Source organism: Phymastichus coffea, unplaced genomic scaffold (genome assembly GCF_024137745.1).
Source record: "Phymastichus coffea isolate CEN01 unplaced genomic scaffold, Cenicafe_Pcof_1.1 PCOF00008, whole genome shotgun sequence".
NCBI lineage: Eukaryota > Metazoa > Arthropoda > Insecta > Hymenoptera > Eulophidae > Phymastichus > Phymastichus coffea.
Genome location: NW_026706819.1, coordinates 6,138,358 through 6,161,470, shown reverse-complemented (window position 1 = coordinate 6,161,470; position 23,113 = coordinate 6,138,358). Strand labels below are relative to the sequence as shown.

The following is a 23,113-nucleotide window of genomic DNA, read 5'->3' as shown; positions in this document are numbered from 1 at the left end:
GGTCATCGAAGACCAGCTGACCGTCCAAATCCCGCTTCCCTTCAACCGGAAGGTAAACCGTCCGGGGAAGAGTAGTAAAGTCCACCTAAACCATTCTCCAGCGGGGAACCGTGTAAGCATTACTTCCCGCTGGAGAACCGCGTCAAGTCTGCTCGTTATCAACGGGTCCTGTATCGTTTCGTTACGTCCGTCTATTCACATTCATCCATTTGTTCATACCATTTACTCTCGCATTTTTACGTCTAACACTCGACTTCCAGGCAACCGTCCGCCTTTTTCCCTCGTAGGATAGTCTCGACGTACGTCGCCGTTACCGTCCAATAGTCTTTGTCTTGCAGCATCTTTGCCACGATGTTGTTGGGCGTGATGCTTCCAAGTGTCGTCTCCAGTCTTTGCCTTTCGTCGTTCCAGTGAGAGCATTCGAAAAATGTATGCTCTGCGTCGTCACATTCGTGTCCGCAGTATTTATTATATTATTATTATTATTATTATTATTATTATTATTATTATTATTATTATTATTATTATTATTATTATTATTATTATTATTATTATTATTATTATTATTATTATTATTATTATTATTATTATTATTATTAACTATATTTTACATAGTAAAAATTAATCAAAAAGAGTCCATTTAATGATTGTAGTTGACACTATAATTGCTTTACATTCGTTGTTCTTGGTACAGATGTTTGATATTCAAAACTTATATTTACTTTAATATATTATTATGAAAAATTAACTTGTGATAAAAGTATAAAATATACTAATATTTACGATGTACAATTTTATACAACTATTATCTTTTTAAAAAAATGAAGGTGAGATACATGAAATTCATAGTATTTTTTACTTGAAAATTCTCATGAATGATCCTACGTCGTAAAACAACTGATTAGAAGTATTGTCTACTTTCATCAATTAATTTACTTAATTCAGCCGCAGAATAACCTAGCAATTGTTTAAGATCACAGACGAACTTATATACAAAACGTTTTCCTTGTACTTTAGAAATCATATCACCATCATAATAATAACGTAAAGCTCGGCTAAGTTTTTCATAATTCATTGATGGCTTATTTTTTCTTGCTCCCCACAACTGTGCAACCGCTTCAGGTTGATTTAATTTGAATTCTCCTTCAGTTCCAATCCATTGAATAGCACTTTTCTGCTCTCGGTCAGTTAATAATTCTAATAAAAATTGCCAAAGCTGTATTTGGCCACTATTTACTGATTTGCTTGTTGTACTTAGCGCAAGAGATGTAGATTCAAGATTTGCTAGTGGCATACTGAGAATTCGACTTGAATGAGTAGTTATCGCTCGAGGCTTACTGGTTCTTGGCAATTTAGGTTTCACATTTTTATCAATTTTGTTGTTATTTATTTGTGAGTGACATTCTTTTTGTACAACAGCTTGTAAAATTTAATTAATTAAATATTGTTTTTTACTAATAATTTAATAAGAGGAAACAAATGAAAATTGGAAAGTTAACTTACCGACAAACTTACATTTTCTCAATAATTCTAAATGTGTCCAAAACACATCTCCTGGATCAAGAGGTACTTTCATTTGAAATTCTTCAAGAGTTAAATTACAAAGTTGAAGACCTGTTATATTCCAATCAGCAAGCTTTAAAGAAACAAGATTAAATTGTCTAACTGCCCATTGAAGCCAATGTTTTACATGCGTTTGTGTCCACTCTTTTGGATCAGTAGGGATTTTCAAGCGTTCCTATAATGTAACATAAAGTTTTAATTGTAACAGTTTTTTATATTTATATTGGCTTGATACTTTTTTGAATATTAAAATGAAAAAATTAATAAATAATTTATTTAATTTTTTTTATTTTATTAATATTATAACGGCCGGGGCCATTTTCGCGGAAGATTGTCCGCGCGCGAGGCCGAGCATGGCCAAGCGGGCAAGCGAGCGAGGAGTGAAGAGAGAGAGAGACAGAACGAGACTCGATCAGGCGCGTGCCGTAGCGGTAGAGTGGGGAGAGAAAACGATTTTTGGAGGACTTGGACTTAGACCGGCGAGCTGGAAGGATTGTCACGTGCGCGTACGACCGAAAGAAAAAGGAGAGCGACCAGCAAGATAAAAAAGTGAAAGTGCGCAAGGAAGTAGAGACCATCCCCGAGGATCGCCGGAACCTGTAGATCGTCATCTCGAGTGGGCGATTACCAGGAGCAGTTTGCCCGCCCGAGCAAGGGCGATAACGCGGGCGACTAGCGAGGGGTAGTCTGTCTGCAGCAGCTACTTCACGGTGAGTTTCGTTGCGTTTGTAAGCGATTATTTACCGTGTGATAGTTGCGCGAGCGAGCGTCTCTATCTCTAAAATAGGACACAAAGCAAAATCTCGGTATGCGATATTGTGTATAAAATTTGCCTAAAGGAATAAAGCCCGATTTGACCTACACTAGTGTTGTCGTTGTGTTGGGCGTACCCAGGAAGGCACCTCTGTCCCTTCCCACGCCCGTGATTAGAACTCACGCACGCTCTCGTGCTTAGCCGTGCTTTCGTGATCCCTTTTCAGGGCAGCGCGTGCTCGCCCGTATTCGGCGGAACGCCAGGAAGCGGCTAGCTGATCGGGGCGGCGGTGAGCCCCGCACCGACCAGTGAAAATAAAATCCTTAACGGGCCGCGAGAATAATTTGATTATTTTCCGGGCCGTTACAATATAATTTATTAATTATTATATATTATTATTAATAATATTATTATTAATAATTAATAATAATATTAATGATTTATTTAATTTTTTTAATTATTACTTTTGATAGGTAATTTTTCTTGTACTTTATAAATCAAATCTTATTTATAAAGGCACTTAGTTCTCTACTAAAGTGTGGGGTTATTGCCAAGAAGCATTCGTGCTACAAGCATATCTAGTATGAAATTCTCCAACCCAATGTCATAGATTTCAATAATATTTTCATATGAAGTACTCAGATGTGACGAGAGCAGGCCGTGTGCCGGTTTCTCGTTTGTGTTTCTCCCTCCTCCATTCGGCAAGGCGTGGTGGCCAACGTTGGGCGCATTAAAGTATGCGCCTAACACTTGGCCTTTTTGTTTTAGCGCCGAGGACGGGCCAGCGCAATTGAGCGCAGAAAATTGAAGAGCGCGGAGAGAATGAGAAATAAAGAGAGAGAGAGAGCGAACATTAGGCCTATGCAGGGATAGGCAGGCGCGCGACGCGTGACTGATAAGCGACGCGTTGCGTGCCGCCTAACTAATAGGTCAGGTAGGAGAGGAGCGAGCGCCGCTGAGCGGCCGCTAGACGAGCGCGAGAAAATGTGCGTGCGCGAGGCTAGTATAGTAGTGAGAGAGTGCAGAGAGTGCAGTTTTTTTGGGGATAGCTGAAAGGAAAGACAACTACATCGGCAACAGCTTTGTTTGCGTCCACAGCCAGCCTAGCTGAAAGGAAAGCCAACTCCACCGGCAACAGATTTGTCTGCGACCACAGCCAGCCCCACCTGCAAGGAAAGCCAACATCGCCTACAGATACATTGGCTGCTGATACTTGGCCAGCAATAACAGCCAACATCCAGCAGCAATTTGATCAGCAGCGACGACTGGTACTTCTCGCGGCAGCACGTCGCTCGAAATTCACGAAGTTGCGAGGACCCTTGGAAAAAAGGTCAAGCTTTCTTTCTTAATCTCCTTCTCTCTCTCTCTCTCTCTGGTAAGGGTTATAAGTGTGCGATTGAACAAAGGTAGGTAGGCGCTCACGCGCCAGTCACCTAAGGTTTGCGTCTAATCGTAATCGCGTCATTGAGGTGGTAAGCGAGCGTCGGTATTGTCTAGGCATTTATTTGCCAGAGAATACCGGGGATTTCTTTTATATTAGTAATAAGAATGTACATCCGTGTGTAAATAGTTAGACATAGGTTTTCTTTGTCTAGCGAGTTTATTAAGGGAACGAGTCAACGGCGTAGGTGCATAAGTTTAGGATATTTCTGTATTCGATGCTAAGTGTTTATTGATTAAAGTAATGTTGTTTTTTAGTTGTGCGTATTGTTTAGCTAATATTGTATTTTTAGTTATTTTTAATAATAAGACTACTAGTTCGTTTAGATACAGGTGTTGCGTACTAATAAATTTATTTATGACCTGTCCTCTCTTTTCTCCCTCAATTATCATGAGCGAAAGTGCCTCACTTACCCTGCAAAAGAATTGGTGACAAGGAGAAAATTTTGTCACACAGAAAAATAAGAGATACGAATATTTTTCAGCGACATCCAGTTTTAAGAATAGAAAACCATCCTTAAATATTACCCATAAAATTTGGCAAAAAAAAAAGTGCTCTTCCACCATGAACGCACCGGCTCACATCTCCGCCGTTGCCATGGCCAAATTGGTCGAATTAGGCTACGAACTGCTGCCCCATCCACCGTATTCTCCAGATCTAGCCCCGTGCGACTTCTTTTTGTTTCCAAACTTGAAAAAGTCACTCGCCGGGCAGAAATTTGAGTCGAATGAGGAGATATCGCTGCCACGGAAGCGTACTTTTCAGACCTCGAGAAAACGTATTTTTCAGACGGGTTAAAGAAGTTGGAGCATCGCTGGGCCAAGTGTATCGAACTAAAAGGAGACTATGTTGAAAAATAAAACGACACTTTGCAAAATTTTCGTTTTTCTTTTGTAGGCTAAGTACTTATCGGACCACCCTCGTAGTAATGTAACCACGGAGAGGGGAGGTTTCGATAATAGTAAAGCCCAGGACCATGATTCGGCCGAAGTGGTGGAGAGAAAAATGTTCACGTCCTCAGAGTTATTGGTAACGACAGATAACACGTCAACCTGGATTCTCGAAGGACCTCTGATGGTAAGAAGCGACTCAATCCAACTCGATGACGTCGGCGCACTACCCCACGAGAGCGTGATAGCCAGCGCTACGGTACACCACGAGCAAACCGACGAAACTCGAAAATTGATTTTAGAGTACTCCCCAGAGGAAGAAACGCGTTGGTGGCTACCGGTACAAATAGGTGACTTCTAAATTAGAGGTCTCTATGATTTGGGGGCCTCAGCCACAGCGATTGGAAGTAATGCTCTTCGAATGGCTTCAATATTAGATGTAAGACTGAATATTATCTACACGGGTACGGCTGGTTTGCCAGACGGCCGAAACTTGCCGATTGTCGGCCATGTAATGTTGCCATTCACTGTAGGTGGCATGATGATACTGTCGAGACTGGCTACACTCCCAACCCTCATCAATGAATATATTTTAGGAGTAAATTTCATGAGATCATTTAGAACACTCCTAAATCTTGACGAAGATACACTGCTGCTTAAAAACTCGTAAACCAGAATGAAATTGGAAGTGGCTAACTTGGAAACTGGTCCGAGATTGACGACCGTAGGATTTGCCGAAGTAACGGCAGCACAGCAGACAATATTACAAGAAACTATTGACGAGGCGGTATCCCAGACCCCCATGGATCTGCGATGTGCTGCAGGGATCGAACGCGAGACTCGTGTTGGCGATACAAAGTCGATCAAACAGCGCTACTACCCAGTATCGCATAAGGTTGAGCAAAAGATGTATAAAATGGTAAGGGAAATATAAGTCCAGAGAGTCCTCGAGCCGGCTAACAGTGGTTGGTCAAACCCGGTGATAATGATACACAAGTAGGATGGTTCATATCACTTTTGTATCGACTTTCGAAAGGTCAATAAAGTCACCGAGCCAAATACCTACCCCTTACCGTTTCTGCAAGATATATTGAGACGCTTGCGAAATGCCCGTTATATCTCCACCCTCGACTTTAGTAGCGCCTATCACCAACTGCGGCTTAAACTCAAATCTCGAGCTACCACCGCCTTTACCATGTCAGGGCTGGGGCACTTTCAGTTCGTGCGGATGCCTTTTGGCCTCTCGTACGCAGGTGCCACCTTCTAACCGTTGACAGATAGCGTCCATCTCATGCGAGCTCGGAAACCGCGATGGTATAATTGTGCACATCCGCAGACAACCGATCGTTTCACGCACGTGGCAGCGAACAAAATGGCGGCGCCCGTACTTGCCAAATTCTAGTAATTATCACCGTTGCGCAAGCGTCAATTTATAAACGAAACGTTTATAAATAAATGATACCGCTTTGATAATAAAGGACGACTCATGTTAGTCATTGACTGATCCTTCAGAAGCGCCCATTTCCATCTCATATTCGTATGTTCGTTTCTGTCATACGCCTTCGTGCTTTCGCATCCATTTTCATCTAGCTGAATTTAGCTATATTTCCGAGCCAGGCTGAGACTGCCCAGAAAAAGTAACGGTAGCAATTAACGGGAATTGTGCCCGGAAGCAAGGGCACACCCCCAAGGTAAGCTCACGGTGCATAGGATTCGACGCAGAGGAAGCGTTTGCGGTTACCCGCGGAGGCAAGCCTCGGTAAACTTGCAGAGCGCTGCTATAATGTGCGCCATTGCGCACGGCGTGGCGACGCTCGCGCACCTCGCTTTTAGCCCTGCGCACACAAAGAGGCGTGCACGCAAACCTATGTACCGAGTAATCTGTTAAACATCCAACCCATACAAACTTAATATTTTTTAACTAAATATTTTAAATATTACTGATAGGGATGAAAAATGTCGATTTGTTGACAAGATTTTATCTATTTTTAAATATAAATAAATAATTTATTTATAGAAAATTTTATAAAAAATGACTTTAAAAATTAATTTTGAGCAAAAAAATCTGAAAAATGTACATGTTACACACAAATACATATCTCAGTTGAGTTATTTCTGTATTTTTTCTAAATCGAATTTTTCAAGGGGGTGACCACCCTTCGAATCTTTTACCACGTATCAGTACAAAATTGGAATCTTTTTCCGAAATAATAGTATACTTTAATAGCTTTTTGGAATAATGAAACGCGCGGACTTTTTATCTGCGGATTAACGATTTTAGGGAATGAAACAGTCCCTCAAAGTTACGGGTGTCAAGAGATCGTTATTTTATATGGAAAAACTTTATATTTTTCAACCAAACTAGCTGAAAAATACACATTAAAAATAATGCTAAGATGTGTCAATTAGTTCACAAAATTTAATCTATTTTGAAGCACAAATAAAAAATTAATTTTTTAAAAATTTTATAAAAAAAATGAGTGGACGTGGTTCAAGGTGTTCTCGACTCTCTTTAAACAATTTGTATCAATCAAAAATACTTGCTCGTGACATACAATTATTATCAAAGGCCTTTTGCAACGTTTAGCTACCAAAAATTTGATTCTGCGCACAAAATTTAACGGAACTAATGATAATTTTGATGCAACATTCGGCACAGATATACAGTCATACCAACTTAAAAAAATATATTTCGTCGAATAGGGTTCCACGCAAAATTTAAAAAGTTTTACTATTTTTCACCCACAGTAGTATTTTCTTCAATATTTGGTATTATAATGTCGAGGGCTGCTGTAAATCACAAAATAGAGCACCATAATTAAGTTTTTTTTATTTTTAACATTTTTTAAATTATTTAACAAAAAACATCTATAAATAATCATATAATTATCTAATTATTAGTAATAAATAGAAAAATACAAACTATACAGTAGCACACATTCTTCGAAAAGTATACATTAAATATCAAACAAATTATATTAATTTTAGTTTTGTTCAATTCGTGACTAAATAAATCATAGATGATTGCGGAGTGTATCAAACATTCAAGAATTTGTATCAGAAGGTTTGTATGTAAACAAAAAGACATGATATGCAATCAAACACAGTACATACATTTGCCATCCACAGTACTCGTTTAATCTACTTCTCTATCAGTAATTTTGCTGCATGCATTATTTGGTTAAGCGATTATTTATTGATTGATTAATTATTAATATTTTTTGTTAAATAAGTTTTAAAAAATGTTAAAAATAAAAAAAATTAATTACGTTACTCTTTTTTGTGATTTACGAGGGTGGTCCGATAAGTACTTAGCCTACAAAAGAAAAACGAAAATTTTGGAAAAGTGGCGTTTTATTTTTCAACATAGTCTCCTTTTATTTTGATACACTTAGCCCAGCGATGTTCCAACTTCTTTAACCCGTCTGAAAAATACGTTTCCTCGAGATCTGAAAAGTAGGCTTCCGTGGCAGCGATTACCTCCTCATTCGACTCAAATTTCTGCGCGGCGAGTGACTTTTTCAAGTTTGGAAACAAAAAGAAGTCGCACGGGGCTAGATCTGGAGAATACGGTGGATGGGGCAGCAGTTCGTAGCCTAATTCGACCAATTTGGCCATGGCGACGGCGGAGGTGTGAGCCGGTGCGTTGTCATGGTGGAAGAGCACTTTTTTCTTCGCCAAATGGGGCCGTTTTTCCTGCAATGCGACGTCGAATCGGCCCAATAATTCGGCATAGTACAACCCTGTGACCGTTTTGCCCCTCTCCAGGTAGTCGATGTAGATCACACCTTGTGAATCCCAGAAAACGGTGGCCATCACCTTTCCAGCCGATGGGGCAGTCTTCGCCTTCTTCGGAGCACTTTCGCCGGGTAAAGTCCACTATTTCGACTGTTCCTTGGTCTCTGGTGTATACCAGTGGATCCATGTTTCGTCGACTGTCACAAAACGACGCAGAAACTCCTTCGGATTGCGCTTAAACAGCGTCAGACATTGCTCTGAAGTCTCACGGTTGCGCTTGTCCGAAGTGAGCAAACGCGGCACCCATCGCGCCGACAGCTTTCTCATGCCCAAAATTTCATGCAGGACATGTCCCACGCGGTCTTTTGAGATGCCTACGACCTTAGCTATCTCGCGCACCTTCAATCGTCGATCTGCCAATACGAGATCGTGAATTTTTGTCACGTTATCCTCCGTGGTAGCCGTTTTCGGAGCACCTGGACGTGGCTCTTCAAAAATCGACGTGCGACCACGTTGAAACTCGTTAAACCAATTTTTGACGGTCGCCATCGAAGAACTGTCATCGTACACAGCATCCAAGCGTTTTTTGATTTCGCTACGCGATTTCCCTTCCAAAAACAAGAATCGTATCACCGATAGATACTGCTCTTTTTCCATTTTTCAAAAATCAACGGATACACTTGCTTTCACACGCTCTCAAAAATAAACTACAATTCCGATCCGGCTGGAATCTTGACAGTAACTATCGAGAAGGTTGTACTACGTGATAGAGTATTTCTTTTGCGAGAGTGGCGCCATCGGGCGATGAGGCTAAGTACTTATCGGACCACCCTCCTACTGCAGTCCTCGACATTTTAAAACCAAATATTGAAGCAAACAGATAAATTACTTTTTTATACGCTAAAAAACCGAAAAAAAAATTTCTTTTTTTCCATTTCTTTCTTTATTTTCGTGTTTTAGGGGCATAAAACAAAACTTTTTTCGCTAAGACATTTTTTTCTAAAACTAATATAACTCAAGGTAATGATAAATGTAAAAAAAGACTGTTTTTCAAGAAGCTGACTGTACCTCCGGTAAAAAAGATCGCATGAAAATCCGCGGATAATCTTCGTAAAGGTGAATGGACTAACTTTTGATCTCTGTGGGTATATTTATCCTATTACCAGTTCTAAACTGATTTGAATTAAGGGGAAAAAAATTGAAAATTTTTTAATCTGTTTTTTATCATAAAAAAAGTTTTTTATTTTGTAACTTTCTTTACGTGTTAAATAGAAATTATTACAACAATCTTTAAAACGCATTTTTTTATACGATAATTTCCGATACAAAACTTTCAAGTTTGCCTGATTTTGGTGTAGGTATGGCAAAAGTGATTGATAGGCAGTGTATTTTTAAATTATAAAATATAGTACGTAACTATATTGAAAAAACCAATAATCTCTCATACTATAAAATTTTTCATTGGTATATTCTACCATACTTATAACCTACCACACTTTACTGAATGGTTAGGTAGCGTTCATGCACATAAGAATTATACACATAATCATTGTACACAAACAAATCCGTATTTTATTTCTTACACAGGAATAAATTGATTGTGCACCATAATTTCAATGAATAATCTATCTTGATAATATTATGCACACAATCATCAAGGCAAATAATTAAGAGACACAGTCGTGCACTGGACATCAATTTATCCTTGTATAAGAAATAAAATACGGATTTGTTTGTGTACGAGGTGTGATCAAAAAGTAAGGTGAATTTTTATTTTTCTCAAAAAATATTTATTTATTCATCAATTTTTTTTAATCTCCTTCAAAATAATCCCCCTCGGATATAATGCACTTGTGCCAACGCTTTTTCCAATCCTCAAAGCATTTCAAAAAATCATTTTTTGTGATCTTGTTTAGTTCATCCTTCGATGCCGTCTTTATCTCCTCAATCGAGGCAAAACGTCGTCCTTTCATGGGCCTCTTCAGTTTTGGGAACAAGAAGAAGTCACAGGGGGCCAGATCTGGGGAATACGGTGCCTGCGGCATCGTTACTGTGTTGGTTTTAGCCAAAAATTCGCGCACAAGCAACGATGTGTGAGCAGGGGCGTTATCATGGTGCAAAAGCCAATTTTTATTTTTCCACAAATTCGGACGTTTCTGGCGGATTGCTTCTCGCAAATTGCGCATAACTTGCAGGTAATATTCCTTATTTACTGTTCTACCCTGTGGCAAGAACTCATGATGCACCACGCCCCTGCAGTCAAAGAAAACTGTAAGCAAAACCTTTACATTTGATCGAACTTGGCGTGCTTTTTTTGGTCTTGGTGATCCAGAATGCCTCCACTGGGACGATTGAGTCTTAGTCTCGACGTCATAACCGTATACCCATGTTTCGTCACCTGTTATAAGCCTGTTGAGTAAATCTGGATCATCGTTGACGTCATTCAGTAGCTCTTGGGCGATGCTCATGCGACGTTTCTTTTGGTTGAAATTGAGCAATTTCGGAACAAACTTCGCTGACACACGTCTCATGTCTAAAACACTCGTCAAAATTGATTGGCACGAACCAAATGAGATGCCAATATCATCAGCAATTTCTCTAATGGTAATTCGACGATTTCCCAACACTATTTTCTTCACTTCTTCAACATTCTCATAAGTTGTTGATGTGCTGGGGCGTCCAGAAAGAGGTTCGTCATCGGTATCTTCTCGGCCTTCTTGGAAGAGTTTATACCACTTGTAAACATTTTTTTGGCTTAAAGTAGACTCACCGTATGCCACTTTCAGCATTTCAAGTGTTTTGGAACATTTGATTCCATTTTTCACACAAAATTTAATGCAAACTCTTTGATCCATGTTTTTAGACAGCAGCAAATCGTGGAGCACGCAAAACACTTCTAACCTTGATGCCTCTCACAAACAAACCAAACATACTACAAAGCTAAAATTTGGAACGTATGTTCTAGACGAGTGTACCGACATAACCAAATAAAAAAGTCGAAGATCGAACGGACGTAGCCCGCTAAATTTCAAAATTCACCTTACTTTTTGATCACACCTCGTACAATGATTATGTGTATAATTCTTATATGCATGAACGCTACCTTCCCTACTTAATTGATGAATCCCATATTACTACAATCTGCAAGTTCATTTTCATTCCAACCCATTTTTCAACAATTACAAAGTTCTTATCTTAATAAAATTTATTTATTAAACCACATAGTTATCGAAACAATTTTTGACAACATATATGTAAAATATTTCTGTTTTTTTTGCATGTAAAATTAAAGGTTTGCAAAATATAGAAATGTATTTTTTCTCAGGAAAAGGTTAGAGTAGGACGATAACAGGCAGCTATTACATCAATTACTAGTAATCTGATAATATGTAAGTAAATATATATGTAAGTAAATAGATAACTTTTAAGATTATTATTATACAAACCATGAATAATAAAATATAATTATATGAACAGACTATTAAAATACACCACCATGTAGCTAATTTGAATTATGTGGGATAGATAATTTTCTTTAAATAAAACTATGTAAATAACTGTTGTCAGTCAAAAGCCCTTGTTAATAGTACAATCAATAAGATAATTGTTGTATGTATAAGATTGAGATTCAACTAATTTGTTATGTTATACAGTTTCAAAAAATCGTTACTCTCTGTCTGTTGTATCTTTTATCCTCTTGTTCTTCTTATATATAAGACAACCTGACAAAATGAAGCGAGTCTACACTGTAAAAAATTCAAAGTAAAATTACAAGCAGCTAGTTATTTTATAGCGGCTCTAGACGCAGTAAAATTACGAAGCGTTTGCTTTTTTATATATAAGTCTGTTGTTTTGGGAAGAGTAATTATATGATCAGACAGTACATTTGTTAATAGTTATTAAAATTACCACGTCCGAAAGCAGTAAAAATCCGACAAACGTTTTTATAGTAATATTCTAAATTATAGGAATTATATGTCAAACTGAAAATTTTACGTGATGCAAGTAAAATTAATCTTTGCACAGTAAATGTACTAACTGTCATTAAAAGAGCAATACTGTAGTTTCACATACGTCAGGTCCGGCTAGTAAAATTACTGTTGAACTGTAACACGATGGATTCGCGTGGAGGTGTATGTGGCAGAGGTCGCGCAATACTGCAACTTTAAGAGTGCTTATCATAAGAAATGCAATAAACGATTGTTAAAAAACGTTAACAGGAACTCAATACGTAATTAGTATATTACGTACTATAACAGTTTCTTATGTATACATATAACCAATATTAGCATTATTAGTACGAGTTTATAAAACACGTTGAAATAGTAAGGTTATGTTCGCATATAAAGCATGTATGAAATAATGGCATGTGATTTTTATATTTCAATATTCGTATTATCTGAAAAAAAGATAATCAACAACGAATAATGAATACCTTCATAGAAAAAAGCGGTTTAAACTAATGTTTCATGTTTTCTTCCTTTCAGACGTAAAACGCGATAGTTGTGATTTTCAATTGCCATTCGCTTTGCTATTTATAAGTACTCGTTTCTCCATAACATATCCACTGAAGAAATATGCTTGTGCTACTTATAATTATAATACAAGTAAAGTGAGCAGACGATAGAAGCTGCTCGTTTTTTGTCTTTCAACGAAAAAGCAACGTAGGGCTATACATGTGAGGCATATAACTTGACCTGCACCACGACTGAATCGTAAGTTTTCTTTTATGCTTTGCGTAATGCTTTAAAAAATTCTCTAATAAAAATTTTTATATTGTAACGCATTCTTAACAAATTAGCTTTACGCTTTACTCTTTAATAATAAAATTATGAAAAACCATGTATATCTAATTGAGAAAATCCTGTTAATGAAATTGAGAAAAGCTTTCTAAATCAAATAGAATGCCTTCTAAATCTTCAAAAATTGCTACCCTACAATAAATCATTATAATTGTGTTTTAGATTTGGAATAAACCAACATTATATATTTAACATCAACATATCCTATTGATCTTTCCATACCCAATTCCTGCATTGAGTTGCTGGCATTATTTATTGAATTGATTATATTATCGATATGTATCATTGCAATCATTGTTCAAACGATTTCAAAAATATTGTTTTATATAATAAGCATCAAAGGTAACATGGTGGTTTTAAAATATTATGTAAATTTCCTGGATGTAAAAAAGAAAGTTTGAATTATTTAAGCTTTAGACAACACATTTTAAGATTTCATAGAAATAATGGTAGTTTTTCTTGTAATTTTAAAAATTATAACTATTTCTGTTCAAGCTCAATATTATTGTAAAAACACTACAAAAGTCACAATATAAATGAGCATTCTATTTAGTGTCATTACTGTCCTAAAGTTAGAGGGTTTAGTTCTCAAAATGCCTTAAATGTACATTTATCATTAAAACACAGAGATATGCAGGAAATATATGATCAACCTTCATTATTTTATGAAAATAAACACGGCAATAGAGAAATAATATTAGAAAACAACGTTGATCATTCTGTAAATGAAATTAAAATTAATTTTAATAAAGATGAGTTCGAGCGTGAAAATATCAACTCACCGGACACAGTCATAAAAGATAACATTTTCAACGATGATCACGAATTAATAAATGATATATTTCAAAAAGAAACTTTAGCCGTTGATATATATGGTAAATTATACATCAATCTCAGTTCGAAACATTTTGCGACGGATTCTGCAATACAAGAAGTATGTGGAAGTACAATGGCAGCATTGAAAAATTGCCATGAAAAGTTTGTTTATTTACTAAACAAATCTGATTTAACAAGCGACAATAAATCTAAAGTTTTGCAATTGTTAACTAAATTTACGGTGAAATAATTGATGTTCATGACGTTTCAAAGGGTATTTTCCGCAGTACACACACTCGAAAAAAGTTCTATCAAAGAAATTTTAAATATGTTGAGCCATTAGAAATAACTCTTCAAAACAGTCATGGCAAAAATACTGATTGTACTTATACTTACGTTCCAATCTTGGAAACATTGAAAGTTATGCTGTTAAACGAAACTATCAGGAATTGTTGTAGTAATATAGCTCCCTCATCTCCGGAAAATTGTTTGTTTGATATAAACGATGGTAGCGTATTAAAAGATAACAAATTTTTTAAATCGAAAAACCGTATAAAAATTTTAATGTTTCAAGATGCTTTTGAAGTTGTAAATCCCTTAGGATCTTGTAAGGGTAAATTCAAAATGCTTGCCGTTTATCTAATGTGCGGCAATTTACCTCCACACTTAAGGTCGAAAACTAATAACATTAAATTGATATTACTATGCTGTGAAAAATTTGTTTCTCAATTTTCATGGTCAGAAGTACTGAAAATCCTTGTAAGCGATTTAAAAAAGTTAGAAACTGATGGGATTCGAGTTGATGGCAAAACATTTTTAGGGAGCCTTGCATATGTGTTAGGTGATAATCTAGGGAGTCATTAAATCGGAAGATTTTCAGAAAATTTCAGCACTTCTCAATACTTTTGTCGACACTGTGAAATAACACTTGAAGAGTTTCGAAAAAATCCCTTCGATAGAAAACCTTTAAGGACTGTAGAGAGTTATGAGAAATGTATTATTGAATGCAAAAATATTTCAATTAATACGCGACTTAAGTCTGCTACCAAAAAAGTTAGATCCGTCAAAGGTATCAAACTTAACTCACCTTTGAACGAATTAAAGTATTTCCACGTTAGTTCTCCTGGTTTACCACCGTGCATTGCACATGATATCTTCGAAGGCATTGTGCCGTATAATATGTTTTTGGCAATCGAATATTTCGTGAAGAAGCGTTGGTTTAAGCTGGGACTATTAAATATCCGACTAAACAATATTAAAGTATTAGATCAAGTATTATTTATTCCGCAAATAAAAAAAGAATCAAACAGCAAAAGACTAACTGGAACTGCTAGTCAAATGAGACGTTTATTGTTGATTTTTCCATTAGCTGTCGTAAATTTGATAAAAGATTTTGTTGATAATGTTTGGAAAATGGTTTTATTACTGCGTGAAATATGCTGTTTTACATGCGCACCTGTTTTAACAATCGGTCAAAATGCTCTTTTGCAAAGTTTTATTGCAGATTACATTAAATTAACCCATTAACGTCCAAAATGTCAAAATTTCTTGCACGTTTTCAAAGTGATTTTTTCCTATGTAATTGGCATTGAAAAAATTCTTGAACCACATATTCTGATGTAAGATTGCATGCTCTTTCAGAATCCGTTGCCAGAATCATGATAAAACTCACAGGAAAAGAGATATGCTCGATTGAAACATAAAAAACACCTAAATTTTTGAAAAAAAAAAATTTTTAGGATTTTTTTTCGAAGTGTTACGGTGAAGATATCACCTTGCGACCGTGATCAAAGGTGATCATGGGATTTGAAGTTTAACAGGGAATTTTTTTGTTTACCTTGAACCATCGCTTCTTTACAAAATGGCGGAAAAAACGAATTTTTTTTTTTTCAATCTTCATCAACTTTTTTCTCAAAATCTATGGTCTTTAGAAAAAAACTCATAAAAACAAAAATGCCTTAGAATCGCTCGAGGAACATACTCAAATTTTTTCAGAATTTTTTGAGACAATTTTTGATTTTCCGGGAAACTTGGGAAATGGAATTTTGAAAAATGTCTCCAAAAATTCTGAAAAAATTTTAGGATGTTTCTCGAGTGATTCTAAGACATTTTTGTTCTTATGAATTTTTTTCTAAAGTCCATAGATTTCGAGAAAAAAATTGATAAAGTTGAAAAAATAAAAATTCGTTTCGGCCGCTATGTTCACTTTATCAATTTTATTCTCGAAATCTATGGACTTTAGAAAAAAATTCATAAGAACAAAAATGTCTTAGAATCACTCGAGAAACATCCTAAAATTTTTTCAGAATTTTTGGAGACATTTTTCAAAATTCCATTTCCCAAGTTTGCCGGAAAATCAAAAATTGTCTCAAAAAATTCTGAAAAAATTTGAGAATGTTCCTCGAGCGATTCTAAGGCATTTTTGTTTTTATGAATTTTTTTCTAAAGACCATAGATTTTGAGAAAAAAGTTGATGAAGATTGAAAAAAAAAAAATTCGTTTTTTTCGCCATTTTGTAAAGAAGCGATGGTTCAAGGTAAACAAAAAAATTCCCTGTTAAACATCAAATCCCATGATCACCTTTGATCACGGTCGCAAGGTGATATCTTCACCGTAACACTTCGAAAAAAAATCCTAAAAATTTTTTTTTCGAAAATTTAGGTGTTTTTTATGTTTCAATCGAGCATATCTCTTTTCCTGTGAGTTTTATCATGATTCTGGCAACGGATTCTGAAAGAGCATGCAATCTTACATCAGAATATGTTGTTCAAGAATTTTTTCAACGCCAATTACATAGGAAAAAATCACTTTGAAAACGTGCAAGAAATTTTGACATTTTGGACGTTAATGGGTTAAGAGTGAAAAATTTTCCTCAAGTCAATTTGCGACCTAAACATGAATATATACTATACCCGAGATGAACGAATCATTTGGTCCTGTAAGACACTTATGGAATTTGCGTTTCGAAAGCAAGCATTGATATTTTAAGAATGTTGTTAGACATATTCAAAATTATAAAAACATTACGCAAACTCTCGCAGAGAAACATGAGTTACTGCAATGCTCGATTTTAGATGAATACGTCGATAAAGTAAAACCATTAAAACCTATTATTGATATTGATTTAGTATAAATGGAACCAGATGTTGAAAATGTTATTTTTTACTTTTGCACGAAATTTTTTGTCAGTATTAAATATGTATGTTAAAAAATTGAATTTAAAGGTATAAAATACGGTGAAGGAATGACGGTTTGACCGGAAAAAATATTTATGGCAATTTGGAAATTTGTACAGTGGAACATATTTTAATTAACGATGGCCTTATAGACATATACTTTTTAGAATACATACATGAAATTGCAATTATACCAGAATTAGGAGTTTATGACCAAATTGATTAAAAAAGCATATAAAATGCGCTCAATGTTTGGCACTAATCCCATCTTCATTTTTACTTTCTCCTGATCCACTGCCTGTCTACTACCTTGAGTCCGTTCCTATTTATGTTTTCAAATACATGCCTATTGATCGAGATTTAACATAAGTTTGTAAGTATGCAAAAAAAACAAATCAAGACTGATTATTATATTTGAGCTTCTTTTTACAAGCAACTGAAGAATTTAAAGTTTGCAGTTTAAATACTACTTGTGATACATTTATTGCATTTTTGTTTGTTTGAGTTTTGGTGGCTAATTAAATTTTATTTTGGTGACTGTTTGACATTTGTTTCGTTGTAAAATAGAATTTATGCGTTGAAAATTTCAATGAAAAATAATTTATTTGTTGTTTTTCTTTTGTCTAAATGTAGATGCTTCTGTTCAAAGTATGGAATAATGAAAGGGACAAGAAGGTTGCCGTAACTGTGGATGACGATGAAGAGTTATTAACGAACGTAATCGTTAAAAGTACAACCAAATTAAAAATAATAGATCTTGATTTAACTCTCGTCTTAGAATGTGACGGTACAATCATCGATGACAACGATTCACTGAGATGTTGCCAAGACAAAGTCTTGATGTTACTGTCCGATAGGCAAAAATGGCTTGCAAATGATTCAAATTCTCTACATTTAGAAAATAGTATTTTTCATGACCCTATTACTCCAGAAGCTCGATTATCGACATCAAATGCAAACGCAACGGCAGAAAAAAATATTGATCTTATCGACAATGTAAGCGAAGAAAAAAAGGTTGAAGTGCCAAAATCTATTCGAGATGAAGTCGCAAAACATCTGATGGAAAACAAGACCAAGGACGTCATGAAACAAGTAAAAGTGCCTTGGCTCACTTTTGAACCAAGAATTTTAAAGAATCTTCAGAATGGTCCGCGTCTCAACCCTAATGATGTAGATAAAATTGTGCGAAGAACTATAGCGAATTTGGAATTTTAGATACAACTGCTACTGTGCCCATGTTAAACAAAGTTGCTGAAGAAATGGTTACTCTATATCCTGAAACATTTGAAGACCGTAAGAGCGATGGAGTCACAAGACGCGGGAATGGTACTGCAGCTATTTTGAGCAAACTTGTAAACCATCAAAATTATTTGACAAGAAAACAGACTGGTACGTTAACCAAAAAATTAAAAATTCCTCTAGCAAAACAGAAAAAATTAAAGTTTGTGAAGTCTGGATGTATCAACTAGCAGCCAGTATCTATACCACCAGAAGAGACTAAAGAAACGATTGAACAAAAGAGACTCACTATTTTTGAATATAAAACATTCAATGTAGAAGATAATGAAGAGTTTAATTTCATAACGAATATTCTACAACAAACGTTTGCAACTCAAAGATCTTTCATAAATAATACGGCTCCAGAGGCAATATCAATACATGCAATATTGAAGGAATGGCCCTGTTTATTGCACAAGGATATTCTGTACATTCATTTCCAATTACTTATTCAAGCATCCGTGAAGATAGCAAAAGAAAAATTTACTGCAGATATTTTGAAGGTTTTATCATTGGGGCTAATGAAATCTTATATTTTAAAAGACAGCATTCATTCCCAAAATCATGCTTTTTTAGTCATGCAAATAATTTTCAAACATTTTAATGAGAATTATGAAGAAACTTTCATTCCAGTTGAGGTTTGTATTTATGTAAGACATGCATAACGCTATGAAATAAATTATATAAATTATATACTTATTTTTTTCAGAATGAATCTCAAATCAGTGATTTAACGTTGTACAGTGCTGATCCGTGTATTTTGGAACTGAGTGGGTAATGATATATAATTTAGTGCAAATTTTTAGTTTGATAATGAGTCTCATATAATTATGTATTTCAGACAAAGAGCCTAAAGAATTTCTACTGGTAAAAGATTGTAACGTTTTTGAGAGGACCGATTCGATTGTCGACGCTGTATTTATTATGGTTGCTGCTTGCTTTGCCTTCAATCATCTTTACCATGACTAAAGGAGTTATTTTTTGGAGTTCATTCAGAAATTTTATTTCGAAATTTTTGCGAACGATCAAACAACTAGGGCTCGTTTATCTAAAATTTCTAAGAAAGTTAACATTCTTCAAAATGTTCTTACTAAAATTGAAATTAGCGAGATACTTTTTCCTACGGTCGAGGGATCTTAGATTTTAATATTTTATTATTATTTATTTGTTAATCTATTTATTTTATTTAAATATTTGTAGTGTCCTGATTACAGATATTAATAGTTCATGTTCCTAAGGTGTTACTTTTTTGCATTACATTTGTAGTTTTACAGTTCTTTTTGCGAGTATTCTATTGTATAAATTTGTATTGTCATTACGAGCATCATGATAAGTATAAAAAAATATAAGAAAAAAATGTGTTCAACATGTAGTATGTTACTATTATTGTAATGTAAATAATACATAGATATTTTCAATAAAGAGTTTTATTGTCATTCAAGCATTATTTATCTGCATTATACTAGTATAAAAAGTAAGTAAAATTACTAATCATTTAAATAATCACTAAATACAGTTTAATAAAACTACAAAATACAAGTAGCACTTATAAAATTTAATAATCATACGTGTAGTATAATATTTACTGTACGAGTTTGTAATTTTTCTAATTTCTTGTAATCTTACGATTTTGAACGTAAAATAGCACTGTACAACGGTGGTCGGATTTTTACTCATTCTGTACGTAGTGATCTTCATAAAACTTTTTTATAAGTGTAGTCATGATCTAATTCGCTGAACAATAGTCATGTGATCAGTTGTTGTGTAATAGTATATATTGTGTACGCTTATGAAAGGTTACTGCAGATTTCCGTAAACAATTAAATGTTCGACAAATTTATCAGTATAGTTGGGATGAATTTAACATGCATTGATTGCTTTAATCATACTAATCTCAAAATAATGACCGTCTGATACCTCGCTAGTGAAATTTATTGAACTTTGCTCTATGTAAAAGTTTAATTTTAAATAAATAAAGTAGACAATAAAAGATATAAATAGATAGATTATCACATAAAATATTGTACAGTGATTTCAACTTTATGAATTTAAGTGAGATATTAAAAGATGTTTTTAAAAAGTCACTAATTATAACAGTGAACGTTCCATATCAAAATATATCTATTGGAATTACACACAGATTATGATATTTTTTATCGTGTTTTTCAAATCTTTGAATAATTATTTTTCAATGTAATTTGGGATGAAACAAAACATAAAACTTCATTGAAAACATTTTTTAATTATGAGTATCAACGTAATAGTATATATGTATTTATTAATAAATAATATCGTCGGCTCTATCTCATATTAAATCAAAGGAATATTTAATGCATATTGAATTCTGAATTTTCAATTTTGACAATAAAAGTTTTGATTCGTGCGTTAAAATTAATATAAAAAGACGATAAAGATAACCGCGGAAAATGCGCTAAACATCGCAAGTTACGTAATAACTAAGAAACTTATTTGTTTACTATTTTTACTTTATATTCATAGTGATTGGATAAAATCTAATTTCCATTTTATCTATCATGAACATTTTCTTCAGAGAAAAATAAATTTGTAAAAAAATTTAAATTTAAACAAAAACATGCTTGCTTCCAATGGTTTTTATTTTCAGGTGGTTTAAGATGATAGTCAACCAATTTTTTCAATGCAATTATTTACTATATTCTTGAAAAAGATCAAATGTATAAAATTGGAACAAATTGACATACTGGAAACTTGACAATTTATTTGTCACTATTTATTTATTTTTTTATGATTGATTTACTCATTTTTATAAAATTGATTATTGATAAAATTAAATTATATCCATTATTAACAAACAGTAATTTATTAGGGTGTATTCTTCTAGAATATTAGATGAATTTCAATATAAGTTTATAAGAGTGATTGAAATTATTTTCATACCTGATCTTTTTTGTACTGAGCATCAACTATCCATCTGATAACAGTTTTATTTTCTTCTTCTGGTATGAATAATGGCACTATATGCATATATATTATATTTAGACAATTTTTTGTATGATTTAAAAATATAATAATAAGTCTACCCTTACAGTTATTTTCTGTAGTATCCATGTAGTCTTCTGTTGGCTTTAATACATCAACAATATTTATACGCTTCTGAGATTGTTTAATCTGAACATTTACTTGTACCAAACCCTCACCTTGTACACATTGATCCACTAAGTTCTTATGACTTTCAAACTAAAAGAATATATTGAAAAAAATAATTTTATCAAAATTTATATTAAAAAGACATGAAAAAATAAACAAATTATTAAAAAGTTTAAAATACAATACCATTTGCGTATCTTGTAACCAAAAGGTATAATCCAATAATTCAATACTCAATCTTTGCTCTAATAGATTTCTAAGTGTTGATAAAGGTTCTCTAATATCCATGTGCTGCTTTATTACACCTTCATAGTTGTCATCTCCATTCACAACACTTTCTAACGTGAAACTGGGTTCAACTTCTAAATCTGAAGATTCTTGTTGTAACTGAGCTATTATGTCATCATCTTGAGAAAAAATACCACCTGGCTCTAATTTTATTCTTTTCATTGTTGAGAATTCTAATTCTTCATCAACACCACAACTGCATATGATAAATATATAAGTTGCTAATACAATTAGTATTCATTTCATAAACCAAAATAAAAAAAACCAAAACCAAGGTTATAAAACGATTTGTATACATTTTCATTCTACATAAATACCTTTTGTTTGAATCTCTACACTGATGAACAATATTCATTTCAATTGATATTTGATATTAAGTATTAATATTCGCTTTTTAATAAAAAATGTTGCTAAATAATCTTAGTTAGTGTTAGGTCGGATTCTTTTTATTTTTGTTTTTGCACTTCTTCAAAAGTCCTATAAATTGACGCTTAAAAACAAAAAAATCGAGATAATAGTAAAAGAATTTATGGCATTACATTCGACATTCCTTAAATAATAAATTAGGTTAGCTTATTTATTTGCACATCCACTCTTAGATCCTCGACAGTTACCAAAGAATAGGAACAAATATAAGGTATAGGAAAAAGAATAGGAACAAGCGTCTTGTTCCTCAGTTTCATGTTTGTAACCTAATGTTGTTTTAATGACGTAAAGATAATCATAAATTTAATTTACCAAAAGATTTTAAAAAATTTATTCGAAAAAATATATATAGTTATTTTTTAACATTAATTTTAATTGAAATTATTTCTAAATTAACCTAAATTCAAAATGAATTCATCAGAAATTGAAATAGACAACTAATGCAACTTCAAACTAGTGCTACAATGCTTGATGTTTCATGGAAGTTAGTACAAGTAAAAGATGGCTTAACAGAAGGTAGCTTATTCGACCGATTAATTAGAGAAAATTATCAAGGTTTTTTAATACTTTATATAAAGAGTTAAATGATGATTCTGATATGTTTTTCTCTTGCAGTTTTATGGATTCAATTACATTTGTCAAATTGCTATGGAGCAGTCGATGACAAATACGTTATTAAAGCTCTTGCTAACTCTGCATCTTTATTTTATAATTATAAAAAAACTAATAGTATTGTTTTATTAGCTGCTTAATCACAAGTATTATTTTAATTTATTTTATTTTTAGTTTAAAGTATTTGTATGTTTAAGTCAGAA

General features: G+C 34.0%; 2 protein-coding genes across 5 annotated transcripts; one reads left to right on the top strand and one right to left on the bottom strand.

Moving 5' to 3' along the window:
* Positions 1-660: 660 nt before the first annotated feature.
* LOC131669715 (DNA-binding protein Ets97D) lies at positions 661-22,486 on the bottom strand. Of its 3 annotated transcripts, none has more exons than XM_058944827.1 (6): positions 22,190-22,485; positions 21,771-22,068; positions 21,524-21,674; positions 21,375-21,451; positions 1,516-1,738; positions 661-1,419 (listed from the first exon to the last, which is right to left on the bottom strand). In XM_058944827.1, exons 1-6 carry the CDS (start codon positions 22,225-22,227, stop codon positions 902-904), a joined length of 1,305 nt encoding a protein of 434 aa, XP_058800810.1. In that variant the 5' UTR covers positions 22,228-22,485; the 3' UTR covers positions 661-901. The 3 variants fall into 3 exon arrangements, with proteins under 3 accessions (XP_058800810.1, XP_058800800.1, XP_058800790.1); XM_058944817.1 differs by having other exon boundaries at positions 1,504-1,738; positions 22,190-22,483; XM_058944807.1 differs by having other exon boundaries at positions 1,504-1,738; positions 21,375-21,674; positions 22,190-22,486.
* Positions 18,195-19,810, top strand: LOC131669756 (uncharacterized). 2 transcript variants are annotated; one of them, XR_009302392.1, is made up of 3 exons: positions 18,195-19,096; positions 19,168-19,232; positions 19,300-19,436. XR_009302392.1 is itself a non-coding variant. In XM_058944872.1 (3 exons), the coding sequence occupies exons 1-3, from the start codon at positions 18,980-18,982 to the stop codon at positions 19,425-19,427; spliced, it is 306 nt and encodes a 101-aa protein (XP_058800855.1). In that variant the 5' UTR covers positions 18,195-18,979; the 3' UTR covers positions 19,428-19,810. The 2 variants fall into 2 exon arrangements, 1 of the variants encoding a protein (XP_058800855.1); XM_058944872.1 differs by having other exon boundaries at positions 19,168-19,228; positions 19,300-19,810.
* Positions 22,487-23,113: the final 627 nt, after the last annotated feature.

Excerpts from the sequence above, each read along its gene's own strand:
- LOC131669756 (XM_058944872.1), top strand. The coding sequence starts at position 18,980 with ATGAAATCTTATATTTTAAAAGACAGCATTCATTCCCAAAATCATGCT. Across the intron at positions 19,097-19,167 it reads AAACTTTCATTCCAGTTGAG|AATGAATCTCAAATCAGTGA; the intron begins GTTTGTATTTAT and ends TATTTTTTTCAG. Across the intron at positions 19,229-19,299 it reads TCCGTGTATTTTGGAACTGA|ACAAAGAGCCTAAAGAATTT; the intron begins GTGGGTAATGAT and ends TATGTATTTCAG.
- LOC131669715 (XM_058944807.1), bottom strand. The coding sequence starts at position 22,227 with ATGAATATTGTTCATCAGTGTAGAGATTCAAACAAAAG. Across the intron at positions 21,675-21,770 it reads GGTTACAAGATACGCAAATG|TTTGAAAGTCATAAGAACTT; the intron begins GTATTGTATTTT and ends ATATTCTTTTAG. Across the intron at positions 1,420-1,503 it reads GAGAAAATGTAAGTTTGTCG|CTGTTGTACAAAAAGAATGT; the intron begins GTAAGTTAACTT and ends AAATTTTACAAG.